Genomic DNA, 22,885 nt, shown 5'->3' with positions numbered 1-22,885 from the left:
TTACACTTTCAGTATTGAATATATTTTATGTGCTTATCTACCACCAAAACTGAAAAATCCATGACAGAGTTAGAAATAGAAAAACAATTATCTTTTTATCCTCGTTCATAATTCACATTCCTTGCCTACATTTAGTCTTCTTATATCCTCTAATATTTAGCCATTCGTGTCCATTTTTCTGCTTGTTATGCATTATGTGCCGGTTAGTTGTATGTAAACTCGACACAGGATAGAGTCTTCTGAAAGAAGAGAACCTCAACTGAAAAATGTCCCTATAAGATCTGGCTGTGGTGCATCCTCTTAGTCTAATCATTGTTAGGGGAGGGTCCATCCCATTGTGAGTGAGGCAAACCCTGGGCTGTGATCCTAGATTCTATTAGAAAAGACTGAGAAGGCCAATGCACAGCAGTCCTCCATGGCCTCTGCATGAGGTTCTGACCCCGTTTACATTCCTGATCTTCAGTGATGAACAGTGCTCCGGAAGCAAACATAAGCCAAAATAAATCCTTTCCTCTCCAAGTTGCATTTGGTCATGGTGTTTCATCAGAGCAGTTGCAATCCTCACTAAGACAAAACTGTATGTAAATTATTGGTAGTATTTAAAAGAAATGGATTTATCTTGCTTTGCCTTATAAGTTATCATTATAGGACAAAATATAAAATGATCTGAAATATAAATGATATAACTGAGAGTCAATAAGAATATTCCTCACTATGAGATCACTGTAGATTTTTTAAAAGAAAATCCTTTGTTAAAATATCTCTCTACTGGTTTCTATTCAATTTCCATTGTTTTTAGGCTACTTCACTTTTTTTCTTGTTTTGTAAAAGTCAAAGTGTATTAATACTTGTATATAATTAATTTTAATATTCCTATAGTTTTTTAGTTAAAATATTTCTTTATTCTTTCAAAAAATTACACACAAATATATATATAATATATCTTGCTCTTTCCCAGCTCTTATTTCCCAACATACGTTCCTCTTTGACTTCTTCCTTCCAATTTCATGTCTTCTCTTATATTTTTTTTTAATCCACTGAGTCCAGTTAATGTTGCACATATGCACGTGAGTGCTGGATTCATCCTGTGGAGCATAGTCAACCTACCAGTGGCTGCATTCCTAAAGAGAACTGATGCTCTCTTCCCTGGAAGCCATCAATTGTCGATAGCTTCTCGGCTAGGAGTGGAGCTTTCAACGGCCCTCTACAGTCTATGCTGAAATCGTTTCTGCCTTGATTTGTGCAGGTCTTATGCAGGTAGCCACATCTAATGTGACCTCGTGTGTGCAATAGCCACGCCCCTTCCAAAAGATGACATTTTGAAGTGTTCTGTGTGTTTTCTTTCTAATTATGTTATCCAGCTTTATGCTTTGAAAATATATTTCTATTTATTAAAGAATTTACCACAAATGTCTCATCTGGCATTTACAATCAATTACAGAATTGATTATCCATTTGTTTTTCTACTGTGTCTTTAATCTTTTCTCTTTAGGAACTTTTCATCTTAATTCATGTGACCAACACCACGGAGCGTATATTCTCTAAGGCTACTTCTTCTCCTATGTAATAATCATATGTTTTATTTTTTTTTCATCAGAATTATATCTGTGAGTCTTTAGCAGTGGCTACCATGATGCTTTTTTCTACACTTCTGTTTTGACCAAAGCCACATAGTTTGGTTCTCTTAACCCGATAGCTCGGGGCCACATTTCCTGCCACATCATTTACTTTAGTTCAATTAAAGTGATTCAGACCTATTTTGTGTACTTGTCTAATTTCTTAATAACTCCAGCACTGTAGTCACAACTTGTACTTGACAGCATTGTCTTCTCGTGCACTTGGAGTCTTTATGGTTCCTTCAATTAATCTTTCTGAGTATTTTTCATCAGTAAACTCTGTCTGATGTGATTTCATTATTTCTGTTTCCCAAGCTGCAGGGCTCTGATTCATAAATTCCTGTCTCTAGTTTGGAATTTCCTCCCACATTTTATATGACTGACTCTATTACACATACTATCGTAGGGATCTGCACATTATGATCATTTCCATAACTCTGGCCTTCTCATGTCATCCTCACCTGTTTTCTCGCTCCCACAACCTCCTGTTTCCTTCTCCTGCACTTCTTGCATGTCAATGTAGGCCCATCATTCAGCTCTCCAATGTGACAAACTTTATTTATTCTTGAAACTTCTTCATCAAGCTCTGCTGATTTTTATCTCTATATGCATACTATTTTATATTCTCTTTAGTGTCTACTAAATAGCTTTATCTGCTCTCTATTTCCTTTTTTTCTATCTCTTTGTTTTTATTTTTTATTCACTTTTATTGAACTCTACATATTTCTCTGCCCCCCTCCTTGCCTCTCCCTTCCCCTTCAGCCCTCTCCCAATGTCCCCATGCTCCCAATTTACTCAGGAGATCTTGTCTTTTTCTACTTCCCATGTAGATTAGATCTATGTATGTCTCTCTTAAGGTCCTCACAGCCCACAAATGACAATCCCAGAGAACCTACTCTCTATTATTTAGTAATACTATGGTAATATTTTTGAAATTTACATCTCTGAATGGTCCTTTGAACCATCTAATCTATGCATTAAGTACCAGATTTGATAATGCTTTCTAAAGAAAATATTGTTGTAAATTTGTCAGTTACTCTGATGGCAATTGTAATGAATTTCAGACTCAACTTTTTAAGCCTCCATCTGGGTTTTCTTTGGGGCCACAAAGGTATTGCCATTAACACTTTATGTGGGGTATGTGTTTTTATAGCCGGAGTACTTCATTTATAGTATTAATCCTTTTATCATTAGCCTATCCTTCATATACTTGATCTCTACTCATTCTTAAGTTTTATGCCAAAGTTCTTTGGACTCTATAGAGTGTTCAAATGCTAATTGCAGATTGTTATATCCTAGTTATAAAACTAGGATAAAAACACATTCATTAACATCTTATTAATTAAAATGCGATTAAATATAGCATCACAATATTCAAATATATATGGCTGTACATATACTTTATCTTTTGCTTTTATTTTATAGATAGGGCTTCAATGTACCTAAACATTTGTCCATCCATTTGAAATTTTCTTTATGATCAATTCCAAAGTCAGTAATCACAGTAGAAAGGATTTTAACCTATCTCTTATGTTATTATCATTTGTTTTCAGAAAATATTCAAATACATTTTTAGTGAAATATTTGAGAACTTTATCATTATATCTTGCCAACAAACATATATAACAGAGTCTTGTCACTTTATTAACAAGGCATGGCATTTTAATTTATATTTTATGGCCTCCAAGTTGGCCATTTTTACATAAACTGTTGAGTGGTGGTTATATTTAATGTATAGGTTTCTGTTTCCTTTGCTCACTTGCTACTGATACTAGTATTTATTCTTTTAACAAGTTGGAGATCATGTGTAAATTAAAGCACAAAGTATTTAAAGATAGACTCCTTAGATGCTGACTTTTAGTTTAAATATATTTTGACAGACAAATATTTTAAATGTTTGTATGATTTTGGAAATATATCAAGGTTTTTATTTGTTTATTTTTGTTTGTTGGGCTGTTTGTTGAGAAACGGCTTCTTTATAGGCTCTCCTATAGCTAGCTAACTAGACTGGCTACCCCAGACTGGCTTTGAACTCACAGTGATTCACCTGCTTCTGCCTCCTAAGTGCTGATATTAAAGGTGTGTGCCACCACTGTAAAACTACTTATTGCTTTTTTGTGATTTTATTGTTTGAAATTCATTTACCAATTCTGTATGAGTTAAATATTTAGCTCTTTATAGTTGACTGAAAGGATACATAGATGGATAGATGGATGGATAGAAAGAGAGAGAGAGAGAGAGAGAGAGACAGACAGAGAGAGAGAGAGAGAGAGAGAGAGAGAGAGAGAGAGAGAAAGATAGATAGGCACAATATCTGGTTTTGGCTTAGATATTTTTACATTTGACCTTTTAGTTTATCTGGGTTTTATTTAATGATTAAATCAACTACACCTGAATTTTCTCAGCACTACTTTTCTTCATTCATACCTGGTACCAAGAATATGCCCTGTCCGAGGGGTCAATGAGGATAGTAATGATCTTGGCTTTGGGAACAAGAGATGCAGCTCTCTTGGGAGCCTCTTCTGAGTGGAAGTAGTTAGCACTCTTTTCAAACAGAAAATCACTGGTTATATTGGAAGGTGTAGGAAAAAAGTCCATATACCTGTAGGTAAGAAGAGATGATTAATTAATATGGGCAGTATTTTTTATTATTATTTGACATCCTCTGAATAGGAGGAATTTGGACAGGTCTTACATTTGTTTGCATCAAGTTCAAATGAGTGTGTTATAAAATCACTCAAACAGTCACCATGCTGTGTACTTCTGATGTGAAAGCAACCCAGAATCTTATGTACTTATTACTTATTGAAGGCAAAGGAAACAGCAAGATAGATTAAGTGAGTTCATAATGAATGATGGGATAATATGGTGGATTTGAGCTGGTATTCTCTGCTGTCACGAACCAAATCTAAAATTGCAGATTATGCCTGTAAAATGCAATATTGTTCCATCTTGCCTGACTGATATTTTAAACTGTAAATGTGTGTTTGCAAATTTGAATGCTAAGGTTCTTAAAGTGAGATAAAAGTTCACAAGACAGAAAGACCTGTAAGTCAAAATACCTATAAAAATACTAAACAGATTAAGGCATAGCTGTCTCCTTTTTAACTTCTACAAAATTTGGTAATATATGCAGTAATATCAGCACATTATAATCTATCTAGAGTAATGAGGGAGCAATTTTCCATCAGTTGATCCTGCTATGCCTCCATGGGTTCACTCCTCCATATGCTGTCAGAACGCTCCTCTGTGTGTAGATTATGGAATCAATATGTTCTGAGGATAATTCAACAAGACTTTAATTATGTGTGTAACCCTCTTTACAGCTCATCACTTCTCTCACCCCCAAATGCTCTAGAAAAAAAATAATGAGAGCAATTAAGAATCCATAGAAGACACTTATTTTCCTCTTTGACATTGTTATTATGTTTCCCAAATGAAGAGTACTGAAGAATCTCATCTGTATTCTTGCTTAAAAATGTGTGTTCCATTTGAGCTCAGAGAAAGAGAAAATTGCTTTTCTTTCTTTAATAATTTGTATGTAGTTCTAAAGTGTAAAAGTGAGATAGGGTAGTAACATCACTCATACAGAATGAACACAGCTTTACTCAGGTTGAGAAGTGAGATCTGCCCACTGGCATTGCCCTTGTTGGACTTTAATTCTAGAAGTGTCATGTGTTATGGAAACACACAAATTTAAATGTTAGAAATTGTGCATTGAAAGGAATTTTCCTCATATCAAAGTTGCCTTAAATTCCCAGCGAACATAAATACAGGGAAATCAAATATAGGATCATAATTTTTTTGAAATTAGGATACAGGCAGACATTTATTTAAACACACTGAATGCCATCTCCAATATTAAATTTATTCCATTTTAGCTTATGGAAAGTATTGTTCTGTTAAGTGTTTTCTGTCATTTATCAAGTACTAATTAATGTTTCTTTTGTTTCTGGGCGTAATTGATATGGTTTAGGATGAGCTCTATTATAGTTTGCTTGACAAATGTTGCCTACCTTGAAATACAACATACACTGCTCGTGTACTTAATGAAGACACATGTCCCAGAGTACAAAATAAAGCAACCCCAGGCATCACTGGGAAGACAAATTATGTGTTTAATAAAATAAATGGAGAAACTGTATAATAAGAGTATGCTTAAAGAGAATTTTAAATATTCTTATGAATAATTCTGATGAAAAATACCCTGCACTGTTCCTTATTCAATCATATTAACTTACCAGAAAAATATTATCATTATTGCACTGTCCAAATCAAATTATAAGCAACACTGATTAAACATATCATCATTATAAATTAATTTCTAATTCACTGTGGTAGAATTGAGCATAACAAATTTATTCTGTAATTATGCAGATGCCATGCACACATCTGTAATTGCTCTGCAATGATAGAGCATGTGTTAATAATGGAGCTCATTTTTTGTTGTTATTCTTACCACTCAATCCCCTTGTGATAGTTGTTGCCATTAAAAAACTGAACTTCTTCAAAGGTTTTTGGGCTAGGGAGATTGCTGATGATGGAAGGGTGCATAAGAAGAAATAAATAAAGTGCAGTTGTTCCTATTACAAAGAAAAGAAGATGCGTGTTATATGGTAGTAAAAGATTAGAACATCAATGTCATATTATAACCAAACATAAAATTTAGGAGAACATTTCTTTACAGTGTTTCCTTATCACTAAATAGATGTACTTCATTTTAATAACAATCCAAATGTGTCTATGTGATCCTATTAACCTAAGAGTCTGACTTAATGTTGCTACATAACCAAAGTAAAGTCAATAAGAGATTCAACCAAGGTAGAATTTCAGAAATCTGTGTTTCAATTTCCCTTTGGAGTAAAGAGTCACAGGCACAGAGAGAATCTATGTTTTCGGCACCTAAATCTGGTGAGTCATTGTTGATGTTAAATTTCATTCAAGTATCTAAAAAATACTTGATAGGTGTTGATATGTTATTCATTATATGCCACAAAAATGTTTGGTCATAATTCTTGATCAGAAAAGCACATGTGTTGACCTCAATAAACTTGAAGTTCACATGTGTACTTGGCTCTAGGACATAGATAACAAAAGCTTTGAATAGAAGCTTAAGAAGCAAAAGACACTAACAACAGATCTAAAGGAGTGATCATTTAGCATGGAAGTGGTATTAAACACACAGCATTTTTTTTAAGGAAAACTGTTATCATTTATTTTTTTGGAGTTTTTTTCTCATTTTTTTTATTAAAAATTTCCATCTCCTCCCCTCCTCCTCCCCCTTCCCTCCCCTCCCTTCCACCCATACCTCCACTCCACCCCTCTCCAAGACAAAGAGCCATCCGGGTTCCCTTCACTATACACACAGCATTTTAAACCTATTAAGCATGTGGCTTTAAGTTTGATAGGTTAAATCAAACAAGGAACAAAACATTCCTTAAAATGACATAATATTTAAGCAATGATAAATATTGTTGCAGGTTTTAAGCCTGAGTCTTTTTTGTAAATACCCTTTAATTAATTAATAATTATTCTGAAAAAAATAAAATGATAGGAAAAAAACATTCTGCCCATTGAGCTGTTACTTAAAGACCCTAACCCCAGTGTCGTATATCCTATGCAGGGAGTCTCAGCCAAGACAGTTCTTCCTTGACAAGTGTTCTAAGGCAACACACACACTATACTGGTTAGGTTTATTTTTGGTTTGTTTTAAGAAAACTTAAATTGAAAAAAAAAAACCAAAAGTTAGATACATGTTAGAGACATCTGGAAAGTGGAAACTTCAACTGAGAGAATATTTCTGTGAGAGTGGGCCTGCAGGCTAGATTAAGGAAAATTATTAAATAATGCTTGATGTGGGAGGGCCCAGCTACCACTCGGGAGGTGGCCTTGGGAAATAAGACTGAAGAAACAGATAAATGTGAGCTTGGAGGCAGCATCCACTCGGCGGTTTCTTCTTCAGGTCTTGACTCCAGGTTTAGGCCTTGAGTTCCTGCCCTTACTTCCCTCAGTGCTAGACTGTGATCTGGGCATGTAAGAAATAAACCATATTCCTCCAAGTTTCTTCGGGTCATGCTGTTTATCACAGGACTAGAAAGGAAACTAGAACACATGGGCCTTGGAAAACTAGTTCCTGGGCAAGCTGGACTTGGGTGAAGTTTTCTTTCTTCTTTCTTTCTTTCTTTTCGTGCTTTCTTTCTTTCGTTCTTTTCTCTTTCTTTCGGTCTTCGTAGGTCGTTGGATGTGATTTCTTCGTTCTTTTGTGGTTGTTACGTGCTCCGTGTATTCCTTACTTTAATCAAACTCCGCACATCCACTCCCTTCCATCTTCTTCCTTCCTTTGTCATCCCTCCCTACTTCCATTTTACCTCTCTTCCTTCCCTCCCTTTCTTCCTCCCTCTCTTTCCTTTTGAGCCTAGATTTTAAGTACTGGGGTTATACTTGTGTAAATGCAGGGATTTGTTAACTTTAGAAGCACCTGCATTTTCTGAAGTTATTCTCATTTAGGAAGCACTTACAAACTAATTTGCCAAAGAGCCCCCAATTCGTGTAATGCCGTGCTTGTGATTAATTCTTCCATAAGGCTTCTAGTTGGTACTGGAAGCCATACACATACATATATTAGTGAGATTAAAATCTGATCACAAGTGAGACATTTCTTTTTGTGTAATGGAAGTACTAGGTTATGTGGGGAAGCTGTTTCTTATATGTGTCACTTTTTATGTTTCAACACAAAGGCTCAAAAGGGATTTTTACCTTTTAACAATACTATTTTTATTGCAATGTGCTATGGGACAATGGTCCTGTCCTCTGTAAAGATTTGTCACTTGTACTGGTTTAATAAAATGCTGATTGGCCAGTAGTCAGGCAGGAAGTATAGGTGGGGCAACCACAACAGGAGAATTCTAGAAAGAGGAAAGGCTCAGTCTGCAGACATCACCCAGACACACAGGAAGCAAGAGGAGAATGCATCACTGATAAAAGCCACGGGGCTAATACAGACAAGAATTATGGGCTAATTTATTTTACCCATTGAGATGGTGGGACAGATATAATGGGAGACCACCAAGTCCAGTCGGAATGGGACTGATGGAACAGGGGACCAAACCGGACTCTCTGAATGTGGCTGACGGTGGAGGAGGACTGAGAAACCAAGGACAATGGCAATGAACATGAACTCTACAGCATGGACGGGCTCACTGTGAGCCTTGTCAGTTTGGTTGCTCACCTTCCTGGACTTAGGGGGAGCTGGGAGGACCTTGGACTTAACATAGTGAAGGGAACACTGATGGCTCTTTGTCTTGGAGAGGGGTGGAGTGGGGGTATGGGTGGAAGGGAGTGGAGGGAAGGGGAAGGAGGAGGGGAGGAGATGGAAATCTTGAATAAAAAAATGAGGAAAAAAAGAGTTAATAAGAATCCTGAGCTAATAGGCCAACCAGTTTATAATTAATGTAGACCTAGGTGTTTCTAAACCTCTGTCAACAGCAATATTTCTAGTTTGTTGAAAATTTTGTACAATGTGTTTTTGTCTTATTCATCACCCCTCTCCTCCTTCATGCCTCCCAGATTTATCTATTGTCCCTTATCACCCAACTTTCTATACTCTTTATTTTAGGCCATCAAATCCAATTTGTGCTGCCCATGTGCTCTTGGAAATATGGAATTCCACACCATCTTATCTCTGAGTATTGGGAGAAGAGGGTGTAGAAGAGGATTTGGTATATATGTCTCATTGAGGCCTGCACACTCCACCGTCCTCATGCTATACTCCTTCAAAAGTTGAGCGTCTGTCTGTTCATTTTCATCTATTGCAGAAAAGAAAAGGCTTCTTACTCTATGAGTATAGTACTAAGTCACTAGTAGATAATTTAGGTCTATTCTCATTTGGCAAAGAAATAGTAGTGATTTCTCCTGTAAGTCCCACGGCCTTTTAGGCGACAGATTCTTGGTGCAGAGAATGTTGCTAGGTGTGGGCTTAATCTTGAGGAGAAGCCCTTACTTCTGATCAGAAAGTAACTGGTTGCTCCCAGGATGTTTAGGCTACTACCGAATCCAGTGTGTATGTGCGTCTTGCCAGGCTAGTTGTTAGTACTCAGAATGCAGAGCTGGGTAAGAGTGATGATTTTGTTTCTCCTCCAGTAGCATGCATAGCAGTATTCAGAATCATAAAATCTAACCAGAATGGATGAGTACTAGCTTGCTTGCTCCATGTTCTGTGATTTGAACATGTGGTATCTTTAGCAACGGAGTTTTGTCATAAAGTTCTATAAGGTAACAAAGAATATTTGCAATGACTTGAAATGTTTGGTTAGTGAGATCTTACTCTCCCATACCCCCAAAATGGTATCTCTTTGCAATTTTTGGCAAAGGCTATTTTAAGCCTGTGTTGCTTAGTAGGCACTTGGTTGACTCATTCTAGGGTAACTGCATGTAAACTGATTTCATATATACGCATGTATTTAGGAAGTTTCTACGGTATTCGGTTTATATATAACTTTTTTGAAAGGTATTCTATGTTATTTATTCCTCAGTATTTCCTCTTCTACCTAGGCCTCCTCCTGACCTAACCCTTCTAGTTCTTCTATCCTCCTTTGGTACTTTACACCTCTGCATTCAATCTCCCCACTCTTGAAAGTCTCCCTTCTCAGACCTTTGCTAATTTCATGACCTCCATATGTATTTCAAAGAAACACACGTATTGGAATAATCAAAGCTCTTCTTTCCTTATTTCTTTCTCAATATGTTTATTATTTATATATAGAAAGAATACTAAATGTTGTATAATAATTTCACATTCTGGTACTTTACTTGAATGTATTTTTCAACTGTTTTTCTACTAGAGTCTTTTTTATTGAGATTCATATCTATAAATAAGAATATAATGATTGCTTTCTTTATTATCTGTATCCCTTTATGCGTTCATTTTTCTTATTGATCTAGCTAAGACTCTAAATATTCTATGGAACAGGCTTAGGGATAGAGTGGACACATTCTTATTTTTCCCCCAATTTTAATAAAAATGCTCTGATGTTTTCCTCATTTAAAACTATGCTGGCTGTGGGCCAGTTATGGTTAAACATGTTTAAGATTTATGTATGTTGACCAATCCCTGCAATTCTGGGATGAAGCCAACTTGATTATTGTAGATAACCTTATTATTGTTTTCTTCAATCTAATTTATAAGCATTATATTGAGAAGGTTTGCATCTATGTTCAGCAAGACTAATCTATATTATTCTATTTTAAATATCTCTGTCAAAATTTTGTATCAGAGTGATACCAACTTTGAAAAAAATGTCAAAATATTCCTTCATTTTTTATTTTATGAAATAGTATGAGAAGTATTAGTGTAACTTCTTCCTTTAGTTTTGGTAGAATTCTGTATGCAATCCATCTGACCCTGGGAACTTTAGTTGAGAAAATTTTAATTTCCACTTTTATCATATCAAATACTATGTGCATATATTTAAATAGTTGATTTTATTTAGCTTTGGTAAGACACTGTACACAATAATTTATTTTATTTTATTTAGCTATAGTAAGACATTATACACACATACATTATATAATGTACATATGGCATATTTTTTATACATGTGCACATATTATATGTGTGTATTTATTTTAGATTTCCCAGTTTGCTGAAATACAAATTTTAAAGTATGTTTTCGTGATTCTTTGAATTTTCTCAGTCTTTTTGGAAATCTCTCCCTTTTTAAATAAAATTTCATTAAATAGTATCCTCTGCTATTTATTTTGGTTAATTTGCCTATTTTATTTTAAAAAATATTGTAACTCATTTAAAAGCATCAACTCTTTATTTCATTGGGGTTTTGGAATTTTTTTATTTCTTTTTTATTGATTTTTAGCAATGATTTTGATTATATCATCTCTCCTAATTCTCTGGGTTGTTGCTTTTAGTTTTTTAGACATTAAAATGCATCATTGAGTTTTTGGCTAGATATTTTTTATATTTTCTGATATAGGCCCATGGTAATATAAGCTTTGTTATATCCCATATATTTTACTATGTTATGTTTTCAATTTTATTAAATTCTTGGGATTTTTAAAACTTCTTTCTTGGTTTATTTCTTACTTGAAACAATATAGCTAATATTCAGGAGGATGTTGTTTGGTTTCTATGAGTTTATGTTGTTTCTATAATTTATATTGTGTTAATTCCTAGTTTTATTCCAATGTGGTAAGATAGAGTACATGTTGTTATTTCAGTTTTCCTGCATATGTTGGTACGTGTTTAATGTCCTAAAATGTGTTCAGTTTTGGAGAAAGTTTGATGGGTTGCTGAAAAGGATGTGTGTTCTTTAGTGTTTAGGTGAAATGTTCCGTAGATATCTGTGAGGTCCACTTGAATTATAATGTCATCAAATCAAAGAGGTTTTTACTGTCAGGGAAAACTTGTTCCAAGCTCCTAGGTTAAGCTTTTGAAGACAGGAAGGTTGTATTTTATAAACAGAAGACATAGGATAGAGAAATGCCAGAAAAACAGAGAAAATCAATAACTAACCCTGCTCTGTATTATGTTTCCTAAACATCATATCTTCCTGAATATTTGATAACTTAAAATAAACCTTTAAAACAATAAAGTCTACAAAGACATATTTCAAGTCCTATAAATCACAACTATCAACCCAGACTATTATACCCAGCAAAGCAATCCATTAAAATTAAAAGAGAAATAAGTGAGAACCAGAAAAAGGAATTTGTGACTACTATGTTGATTCTAAAGATGATACTAGAAGGGGTGTGTCAATCTGAATAGGTGAAGCACACCTAAGAAGTAACAGTCTACAAAGGTAATGTGGAATGGTTGTTGATCTCAAAGACAGATAGGGAATGACTGTTACTAGGCCTCTAGTATAGTGGTGGCTGGAGAGTCTCTAGTGGAAAACAAGCTTGAATCTGGGTCTCCACACCAACTGAGCAGACTCCTTAGCTGTCTTTCAATTGCCTAGTTGTTTTTATGAAAACTAGAATTGACTGACAGAGTAACACACACACACACACACACACACACACCACACTCCACAAAGAAAAACAAACAATCAGCCAAAAAAAAAAATAGATAAAATTCTGGGCTTCCAATTCTAGACACCAGTATCTAGAAAGGGTCTAGGTAGGTATCCCAGAGGATATTAGTGAGGTTTCTAACACTCAAAGTTTAGATACTATAACACTAGCCACCCAGTTCAGAGTTAGTGACTTTGAAAGCTCGTTTGGTTATTCAGCTATCGGAAGGTGACTAAAATGTTCCAAAAAATGTCTGACAGCAGATTCTTTGAAAATTACAAAAAATGGTTGAAATAGTCGAAAGCAACAGGAGAGAAGATAACCTGAGAAGAGAAAGCTGCAAAGATCCAAATCACTGAAACAGTGAGACTTGTTGCCTTAGAGGTTCCAGAGGGCTTCAAACGATGACATAGGAAACTGTGGCCTACAGTTACAAAGTGCATGGCTCCTGACTTTAAAGGTTCACCTCTTCTTCAGACCGGAGCAACTACAGTTTCCAGCTGTACAATCTTGGAGGTATGAGTTTCCAATGCTGAGTGTCTAGAACTGTAATTTCAGAGGTGTGCAGGTATGGTTCACTGGATCTCCCGTCTGCTGACCTTAAGAAAACTACCCCTTATTTCCATTCTAGTGGAGTGAAAGGGCCCAAGGCAGCTGTTCTTTTGACAGAATTCAAATGGAAAACAATCCTCAGGCTAATCTAAAACCTATTTGAATGTTAATTATTTAAACAATAATCACTAACATATGTGAAGGAGAAAGAGAAAGAGGAAGGTAGTTAAGAGGTGAAAATGACCTGATAAGAAGCTGACTGCCAGCCAGAAGAAACACCTCAAATGCAGTAAAAATTACTATAAATTTTTATATCATTTCATATTATATATATAATAATATGTATCATTAAAGATATGAGAGAAGTCTCAGAGAATAAATCTGATTAGCTCCTGAAAACAATAGATCACAAAGAAGAAAATGTGAGAAGGACCACACATTCCAGAGAAAAGTGTTAGATTCAGACTGAAAGACAGAGGGGGTATGAAATCCAGCGGACTCTTGAATTGTGTTTTCAGACTTAAAAATTCCATGTCGATGGGGATTAGGAGAAAGGAGGGGTGCAAGAGATTTGAGGGGTTTTTGTAAGACTTACAAGAAAACTGAGAAAATTGATAGCTTAATATCTGTTAGGGGTTGAACATGGTTGGATCAGGGCACAGATAAAGTAATGCTTTAAAGTTACTGCTGAATATCTAGTAATAGATATTTTATAACCTCACTTAGAATAAAGATTTTTTTAACCATTCATTGGCTGTGAAATTGTACCCAGATCTGTCCTTGTGATCTGAGCCCTACACCTTCAGGCCATCAGGTTCCGGAAGATGTGAAGTGACCCCTAGGTAAGAAAGAGAAAGTGCACTCTACCGTGGCTTGATGCTCTTAAAATCAGTCATTAATTCTATGTCTGCTGCCACAAAATGTTCATATTTTTGTGCTCTGTTTTTATCATTCTTGTCAGCCACTTGTTGTGCAATCCCTTTGGTGCAATTTGTGGAGCTGGAGGAAAGGGTTTTGTCTTAGTAATACTCATGAAAATCTATTTTTACACAAGCAATCCTTTACTTTTAATGTGCTGGACTAAGCCAGGTAAATTATGAGAAATTAATACTGAATAAATGGCACTTCAAAGTGTGATGCTGTTAGACATCCTCTTTCACACTGGTAACATTGTTTCCAAGCATGAGGGTGCAGAACTGTCTTAGTTGAAACTGGAGACATGATGTGAGCTGCCTTAATTCCCAGGCTCCTCTGTTGTCTGCCCCTTGTCATTACCTGGCTGATCACAGTATAGTGTCCCATCTAGGATTCGATAGTGGGAAAATGGGATCTCATTTCCTTCTAGTCTCACAATAACTTTAAAAAGATGAGTTCAAGGCCCATTTTTGTACTTCATATTTATGGTAAGAAGTGATTGTATCATGTTTAGGTTGTTGAAATTTAAGTGTCTTCAAGGATGGGTAATTAAAAGGTGCTTGAAACTTCCCTTCAGGAGATTTGCAGTCTCTTGACAGCAGTGGACATTTTGCTAATATCTATGGTTGAATTTTTCAAATCATTAGAACCATTTTCAAATTAAATAATGTATTCATGCCATATGAATATTGAAGTGTAATTCCTCTGTTTTAACTCTTTATTTCATTTGAGAAAGTTAAAAAAAACAACAGCAACAACAAAAAACAGCTAGAAGCTTTATCATTGTCACATTGATAGGCTACATATTAAAACCTAAAGGTATAACATATTGGTTTGATAAATATAAATAATAAGAGGAAAAAGATTTATAGTTAATAACCTGTGGTTTTCTAGCATAACTAAACAGCAATAATATTCACTGACAAATGATAGAGGGTCTGTCTTTAAATTAAATTTTTAACAAAATTTTACAACACAGGGATGTTTTATTTCTTTGCTATTTATTCTCAAGTTGTCAGTGCTGTAGGGAGTTGGCAGGAAATTAATGCACATTTTAAACAACAAAAACCATGTTATATTTGAAAATATGTGTTGTCTTTCTACCCATCCTGCATGTGTTAATTTGCTGTTGTAGTACAATTTATATTCCTAGGGGAAGAAAAGATTTCAACAACCAATATCTAATCGTATAGAAATTTTGCCCACAACCTTTAAAAGGATCTACTTGCATGGATTACAAATGTCTTCATCACAGCTTATTTATCGTGGCTGTTTGTTTTGCGTTATTGTTTGGGCCCTCCCATGATGAGGGTGCTTCAAGTCCAAGTAGTGAACTCAAGATACAGCAGCTCAATAAAAACTTTAATTAATCAGGATATAAGCAAAGTATATAAAACTGTCACACACCGAGGAAAGTATAAAATATTCTAATTGAAAGTGTCATCTCTTTGGCATAACACTTTCATTCTCTTTTACTACATCCTTACACAACTGTCCTTCAGAACACAAGAAAATACCAAGGGAGAAGAGCCCAGGGAGATTGGGGCATAGCAGAAAACAAGCCTACAGCACATTAATACTTAATGATCGTTTTTAACAACACACATATAAAGTAATTTGTGAGCAATAGCAGCCACAGTTCTGAACAGGAATCAATGTAATGCTGATGTACAGTGTAGCACTGCCTGAATCTGCATCATGAGTCATCTTTGCATGACTTGACTCGGGGATGAATTAGGCAAAGCCACAAAAAATAAAAGCCAGGAAAACGCTGACACTTAACCTAAAAAATCTCAAAACTTTGATATGTATGTTAAACAAATTTAAACTCCACAGCTAAAGCATCCGGAGTTCAAGTCTAATAAATGGCAACAGGAGGGTCTTTTCGAGGCTCGTAGGATAAAAGATCTACCACAAGGAGGTACACTAGTCCAACAATGAACTTGGTAGGTCACAAAACCTCATACCGTGATGTCACAAATACTTCATAATGACAAAGCAAAAAACATCACTACCTGGCCTTACCTGTTTTCTGAGGCCCAATTACAAGGAATTTTGGTAAATGATCACAAGTTTTCTCCCTCGACCAGATGTCTTTGTGTCGTTTATCATCGCATGGATTCTGTAAGAGAGAATAACACGTCTTGCTGAATCCTGAACCCTGGCTGCTATGTCTAAACAATGCTTCAAGGAAGACAGGATGAGATTCTTGCCTGATCTCCTAGAGCTGGGCATTACATCCCGTTCCGGTTCTTTGATTCTCAATTCCTTTCCTCGAGCAGTGATTAGCTGGGTCCCCTACCCAAGGAGACTTATACCACGGCCTCAAATCAGTCCTGCTGTGATGTTCGTGTGATTTATGGCAGATAATAACGGAGACTCTGCTCGTCTGTGGTTTGTCTTTTATCTGTGTCTGTGCATCAAAGATTCTTTAACTTGACTGAGCCTCACTTGACTCTAGTTTCACAAATTCTTTTCTGTTTTTTCTTTTGTTTTGTTTTCAGCACTGAAACATCTATATATTAGAGGCCGGGTACTTTATTTTCAATACAAGATAACTTTCTTTGGGAAATGTTTCTGAAGGAATTACCCATTAGATGAGTTGTTTTGAATTATGATACTTCCTATCACATTGCCAAATATAGGTTAAAAAAATCAGGTTCCAATATTGCATTCTTTCTAGGAGAGAGTATATGTTTATCCAATTGGCAATGCTAGGTCTGTCAAGAAATGTTTACACAAATGAGCCTTTATTTTTCAAACAGAAAACAGGCTGAAATTTTTTTATGTTATTTCAACACTTATTAATTTGTTTAATCTCACCAATTTAAATTTTCATTTCAAAAAATAAGAGGGTGAAGCACTAAATGACCTACTTAGGATTATAAATACATGTCACTATGGTTTTAAACATATTTTTAACTTTTATAATTTATTTGGCAAAATTATTTTCTCCAAGGAACACTTTGGCATATTTTTCAAAATGTTTCAAGTTTTTTTCTCATATTATTCAGAGGTCGCATAAAGCTTCTCCTTTGCCCATTGGCATGATGTTCTTTGCACCAGTTGGAAAGCAAGAGGACACTCTGGGTGCCTGTCTCAGAGAAAGGCACTTGAGAGGGGGAAAACTTGAATAGCCATATATATGTGTGATCCCAGGTACTTCAGTGACAAAAGCAGAGTTATAAAGATTATGAGTTCAAGACTAGCTAAGACACTGTCTCAAAGCCAGTCCAAATCAAAGTAGAGACATGATGAAGTTTAAGAATGCAAAGTTCAACCACATTCAGAGAGTCTGGTTTGGTCCCCTGTTCCATCAGTCCCATTCCAACTGGACTTGGTGGTCTCCCATTAGATCTGTCCCACCTTCTCAATGGGTAAACGCACTCCTCATGGTCCTGACTTCCTTGCTCATGATCTCCCTCCTTTTGCTCCTCATCAGGACCTTGGGAGCTCAGTCCAGTGCTCCTATGTGGGGCTCCAAGGACAACAGCGATGAGCTTGAACTCTACTGCATGGACGGGCTCACTGTGAGCCTTGCCAGTTTGGTTGCTGACCTTCCTAGACTTAGGGGGAGCTGGGAGGACCTTGGACTTAACATAGTGAAGGGAACCCTGATGGCTCTTTGGCTTGGAGAGGGAGGGAGTGGGGGTATGGGTGGAAGGGAGGGGAGGGAAGAGGGAGGAGGAGGGGAAGGGATGGAAATTGTTTATAAAAAAAATAAAGAATTAAAAAAAAGAATGCAAAGTTCAAGTTTTAGAGGTGGAGACATGTGAATAATTCTGGAACATCCTGCGTGTGGCAGAGGTGATTTTGCCTCTTCAACCCTTACTGCTAAAATGAAAGCAGAAAACTTGATCAGTATATTTTGGGGTTTAGAGGCAGCAATATTTGTAGAAATCTTTGAATGTGGCCATAGAGCAAAGAAGGGGTTTCAGCCATGTATCCTACAAGACTTGAGACACTGTGGCATCCATTGTTAGACAATGTCTGGCAAACCACTGAAATGAGACCCTGTGCATGTCACATACCCCTAAGTGATTAGGGCACAGTCTATCATTTGAAGTAGATAACTCAAACAGTTTCTGATATGTGGCAAAACTCTGGAAGAAAAAAATTTTTTTCCAGCTGGTAATGTAATGATACGATAATTTTCCTCCTCATAAACTTATATTTGTGTCCCACAAATCAGAATTGTAGATATATCCAGGAACACTTCTTTATAAGATGGAAGCATACATCGGGATTGGTCTTTGGCAAATCCAAAGACCTCTGACTGGTAAGTATCCCATGCTCCTCTGTCACCTGCATTTTTCCATGGATGCCTCTCAAGTTGCTCATTTCTGACTTTCATGATAAAATTTCTTTCTTTTTTTTTTTTTTTTTTTTGGTTTTTCGAGACAGGGTTTCTCTGTGGCTTTGTAGCCTGTCCTGGAACTAGCTCTTGTAGACCAGGCTGGTCTCGAACTCACAGAGATCCGCCTGCCTCTGCCTCCCGAGTGCTGGGATTAAAGGCGTGCGCCACCACCGCCCGGCGATAAAATTTCTATAATCAGATGTGGTTTGTGGAAGGGTTGACACATATTTTGGCAGCAGCCTAAAATGGACTTTTGTTACAACATAGTTCTATATGAAATGGTTCCTACAATTACTACTTAACACAGAGTAATTTAATTTGGAGTAATATAACAAATTTTCAGAAGACCTGGAGGTCTTTACACTTGGAGGTATGTTTGAGCATGTCATCATAAGTAAAATAGCTACTGTATTTTGAGAAAGGGACACTCAAATCTTTTAGGTCACTGGGTGCTCCATACTTAGCTAACTGCAAAATGTAAGGGACAGCAATCATGATAGGAGAAGTGTTGGATATCACTTAAAACAGAATCTACTAGTGTTTTTGCCTCACAGATTGAACTATCTTTGGTTGCTCTGGCACTGCCTCTTTCTGACATAATGCCTGGAGAAATTTATAAAAGGAGAGCCAGTGGTGCAGAACATAGATATTGCTACAGCATCTGGTCCTGCGACAGTACCAGAGCCTCCAGGAAGGACTTCTAGTAATGAAAGAGTGAGCCCAAAGTGAGAAGATCCAGAATAGAAGACAAGGAGGGAAGAGAATGTATTGACGATAACGTTGGCACCAAATGTAGCAACTGGATTACAGATCCTCACAGCAAACATCTTCTGGGTTTCCCTAGGAAGTAGGTTGTTGGAAATCTTGTGAAAACTGCGTGCTTGTAGTGAACCATTAGAAGAAATGAGAAAGTGACAGGACATGTGATATTTCCCATGGAGGATGCTTTTCTGTCTGCTGGAAGTGGCAACTGTGCTGCTTCACACTGCTTCTCCAGGCAACAGGACCTCCCAGACCTTCAGCTGTAAATGGGTGAGGCGGAGGGCAGACTGGAAATTGCCCTCAGCTGGCAGTCTGACTGCAGGGCACGCTATGCATCTCCCTCCTGCTCTACACTGGTGGCCCGTATCCAATGCCTAATATGAGGGTACAAATGCACCCACTCCTCTCAGAAGGCACAGTTGTCTGTATGAGTAGTCTTCCGTGAGGGCAAGGCAGGGCTAGATTTTGCTGAAGTCACGTTCTCACTTAGAACTTTCCCTTTTGTCTGTCCATAATTTCCCTTATGTATCCCCCCCCCAAAATGTTGCCTCTGTAAATCCCTCTAAAGAATACTATTTAAGGCAGGGGCCATTCACACCTCATACAGTTTGAAGATGCACACGTTCTAAACGAACTTTACCTCCTGACCTCCTATTGATACTACCATGAAACATAAATATGCAAATACTAGTTTTTTTCTCTTTTTTATTTGAAAATTTCATATATTCATATTATGTGTCTTGATGAAATTAATTCCCATATCCCCCCTTATATTTCCTCAACACCCCTTTTCTTTCCCAACTTTATGTGCTGTGTTTTTAAAATCCCCTGAGTTCATTTAGTGCTGCCTGTAGCTGCCTGGATTTAGGACCATCTACTGGGGTATGTGTCGCCTCTCATAGCCTGGATCCCTGAAGAAGACTCTCTCCCCTAGTAGTTATCCGTTCCTATCGCTCCTCAGCCATGGTGAGAATTCATTTCTACCTCCCCCATCCATGCTAGTGTTTTTCGGGCATGATCTTGAGCAGGCCTTGTAGATACACACTGTGATAAGTGATAGGCTCATAAGAACTGGCATGCGCACTATGAACTCATACCTGCAACTGCCTGTTGTATCCAGAGAGCAGTTTGGTGCTAGTCACTTACTACTTCTGACTTTTACAAACTTTCTCCACTCTCTTGCTCCATTTCTGAGTCTTGGGAGGGGAAGTGATATATAGATGGCACATTTTTGGCTAAATACCAATGACTCATAAAGACAATTGAAGTATGTGATAATTTACGTTGAAAAAGTTTAAGCTATATCTCTTGGATTTTCCAATAAGTTCATCTATAGAAAACGCTAAAAGTGGAGTGATGCAAGCTGATAAAATCAAATCCTTCTTTTAAAATATATAAAGAGCAGACATTGCATTTTACATTGACTATTGTCTGTTTCTTACAATATTCTCTTAACGTTATCCAATCTTCTACCCTCTATAGTCTAGGCTTAGCTTAACTCTCTAGCAATGTTTTCCATGGTGGCCAAGTAAGTTGGGCTTTCTTTCATCTTTATGACTTTTTGTTTTATTTAATAATGGAGTGTTCCTTATTGTGCTTAGTACACAGGTCTCCAAACTAGAGACTATATTTTACAACCTCTCTTGAATCTGCCTCCTGATGAAAAGGTCTTAAAAAATTGAAAGTGAGACAAATGATGTGAAGCCTCCCTTTTAAGGCTAAAGCCACCATCTTTTTGTCTCAATTTTTGTGGTTTTAGTTACTGTTGTCTATAATTAAAGGACCCTGCCTACACTCATAGGTAGAGACCGTAGGTAGCAGAACTTTCTGGCCCAAGGTACTAGATTATGGTCTGGAACAGAAGTCTGTTTCCTACAATGCTCTCTTTAGTATAGTTAAGGGGCTGGGAGTCACATTTCCATCTTGCTTCAAACAAGTATATTTTAATGTCACTGCACATCACGCATACTCTAACGTAATGTGTTTCAAAGTTCTTTTCTGTAAAAAAAAGTAATAATAAGGATCTTGTAATGGAATGTGGATCAATATACTCCTTGCTTCAACTGGAATATTTTGCTGTGAGCTGTACTAAAAAAACAGATGAAAGAACCAGTGATCTTCAGGGAATAAAGTTGATGTACCCTTTGCATATGCTTCTTCTCTCCCCGGTGTATCAGCACCAAATGGTTTAAGCCGGGCTACTCATGGACCACACCGAGCAGCACTGCTGGGATTAGGATCGCTCAGACCACCTAGTGCATTCATCATGCTACATTCTCTATCACAGCAATGGGAGAGTCTGCTTCAGAATCTTTGAATAATTTATTGTCCTGTTCAATGCCCAAATTTTTAAACAATTTGTAATCAAAGTTTTGGCATTTTTTTTTTCTGGCTTATGGTAATACCCACTTCAAACTTCCCTCAGCACAGTCAGCAAGAACAAGAGCCCAGAGGACTTGCCATGCTTTAATTAATGTTCTTAAATCCCTGGACCTTAGCTTCTTTATTTGTAAAACAATGATTAATAGTTTTTTACCACATATGGTTTTTGTACCCATTAAATTCATTACCAATTTTAAAATAATAAAATCATGTGACATATAAGAAAGTGGATATTGTTTTATTTCATATCAGCCTTTCCTTTCCTTTTGCCTTAGTAGTAATATGTCTTGAACAAAAGGAGTTTAATTTAACCATTGGATTATGTTATGAGGAACAATCAACAGGTCTATCTCCTTCCCTTGTGACCATAGACCATCTCCCTCCTGCAATGTCTATTATATTTTTGTGTCATACTTTCTTCATATATTTTACTTTCTTCATATTTTAACATCTAAAATTATTTTGTTCAATCTTCCAATAATTTTATACAGTTGAATTATAGCTACAGTTTATCAGAAGTCCATCCACAAGATTGTAAATAAATTCTCTGAGCATGAGGCCTCCATCTGTATTCTTCATTGCTACAGTCTAGCCTATGAGATATTTAGTAAATGCTTGTAGACTGAGCACCCACAACCAGACTTCCAGAAGGCATAAGAAGCATTGTGGAGCAGGTTCAGACTGATTATATGTTCAAGAAGGCTACCCTAGGCTCACTTATCACAGTGCATGGCTTTCTTGCCCTGATTTCTACTTTAAAACTGATAGAAAGCTTTCTGGGCTAACAAGATAATTAAGTGAGTAAAGGGGCTTGCCACCAAGCCTAACAAACTAAGTTTAATTTTTCAGAATCCGTATGATGAAAGGAGAGATCCAGCTTTCCAGAGGTCATCCTTTTCCTTCCATGTGTGCTACCCACGTAAAACAATAAAAGAGTTATCTCTTTCACACACACACACACACACACACACACACACACACACACACCAGATCTATCTATCTATCTATCTATCTATCTATCTATCTATCTATCTATCTATCTATCTATCTAGGTAGGTAGATAGGTAGGTAGATAGATAATAGATGATAGATAGATAGATAGATAGATAGATAGATAGATAGATAGATAGGTAGGTAGATAGAAAACCCCACAGTTGATAAATAATTATAATAGTTAAATTGATGAAGTTCTCAGATATTGTACTAATAGATACAAGGTATAGATGCAATTATATGGTGTTCAGATGGTGGAATACCCACTGCTTCAAATGCT

General features: G+C 36.5%; 1 protein-coding gene across 1 annotated transcript in view; it reads right to left on the bottom strand.

The window, feature by feature from the left end:
- Ndst4 (N-deacetylase and N-sulfotransferase 4) overlaps positions 1–22,885 on the bottom strand; it is a 233,409-nt gene that overhangs the window by 12,442 nt on the left and 198,082 nt on the right. Inside the window, exons 7-9 of the mRNA XM_038311564.1 lie at positions 16,137–16,233; positions 6,076–6,199; positions 4,044–4,218 (exon numbers count right to left, since the gene is read on the bottom strand). Coding sequence (XP_038167492.1) covers positions 4,044–4,218; positions 6,076–6,199; positions 16,137–16,233 — 396 coding nt within the window. The remainder of the gene's footprint in view (positions 1–4,043; positions 4,219–6,075; positions 6,200–16,136; positions 16,234–22,885) is intronic.

The sequence above is a fragment of the Arvicola amphibius genome, chromosome 14 (assembly GCF_903992535.2).
Source record: "Arvicola amphibius chromosome 14, mArvAmp1.2, whole genome shotgun sequence".
NCBI lineage: Eukaryota > Metazoa > Chordata > Mammalia > Rodentia > Cricetidae > Arvicola > Arvicola amphibius.
The sequence above is the reverse complement of the archived record's forward strand: the minus strand, read 5'-3'. Positions and strand labels throughout refer to the sequence as shown.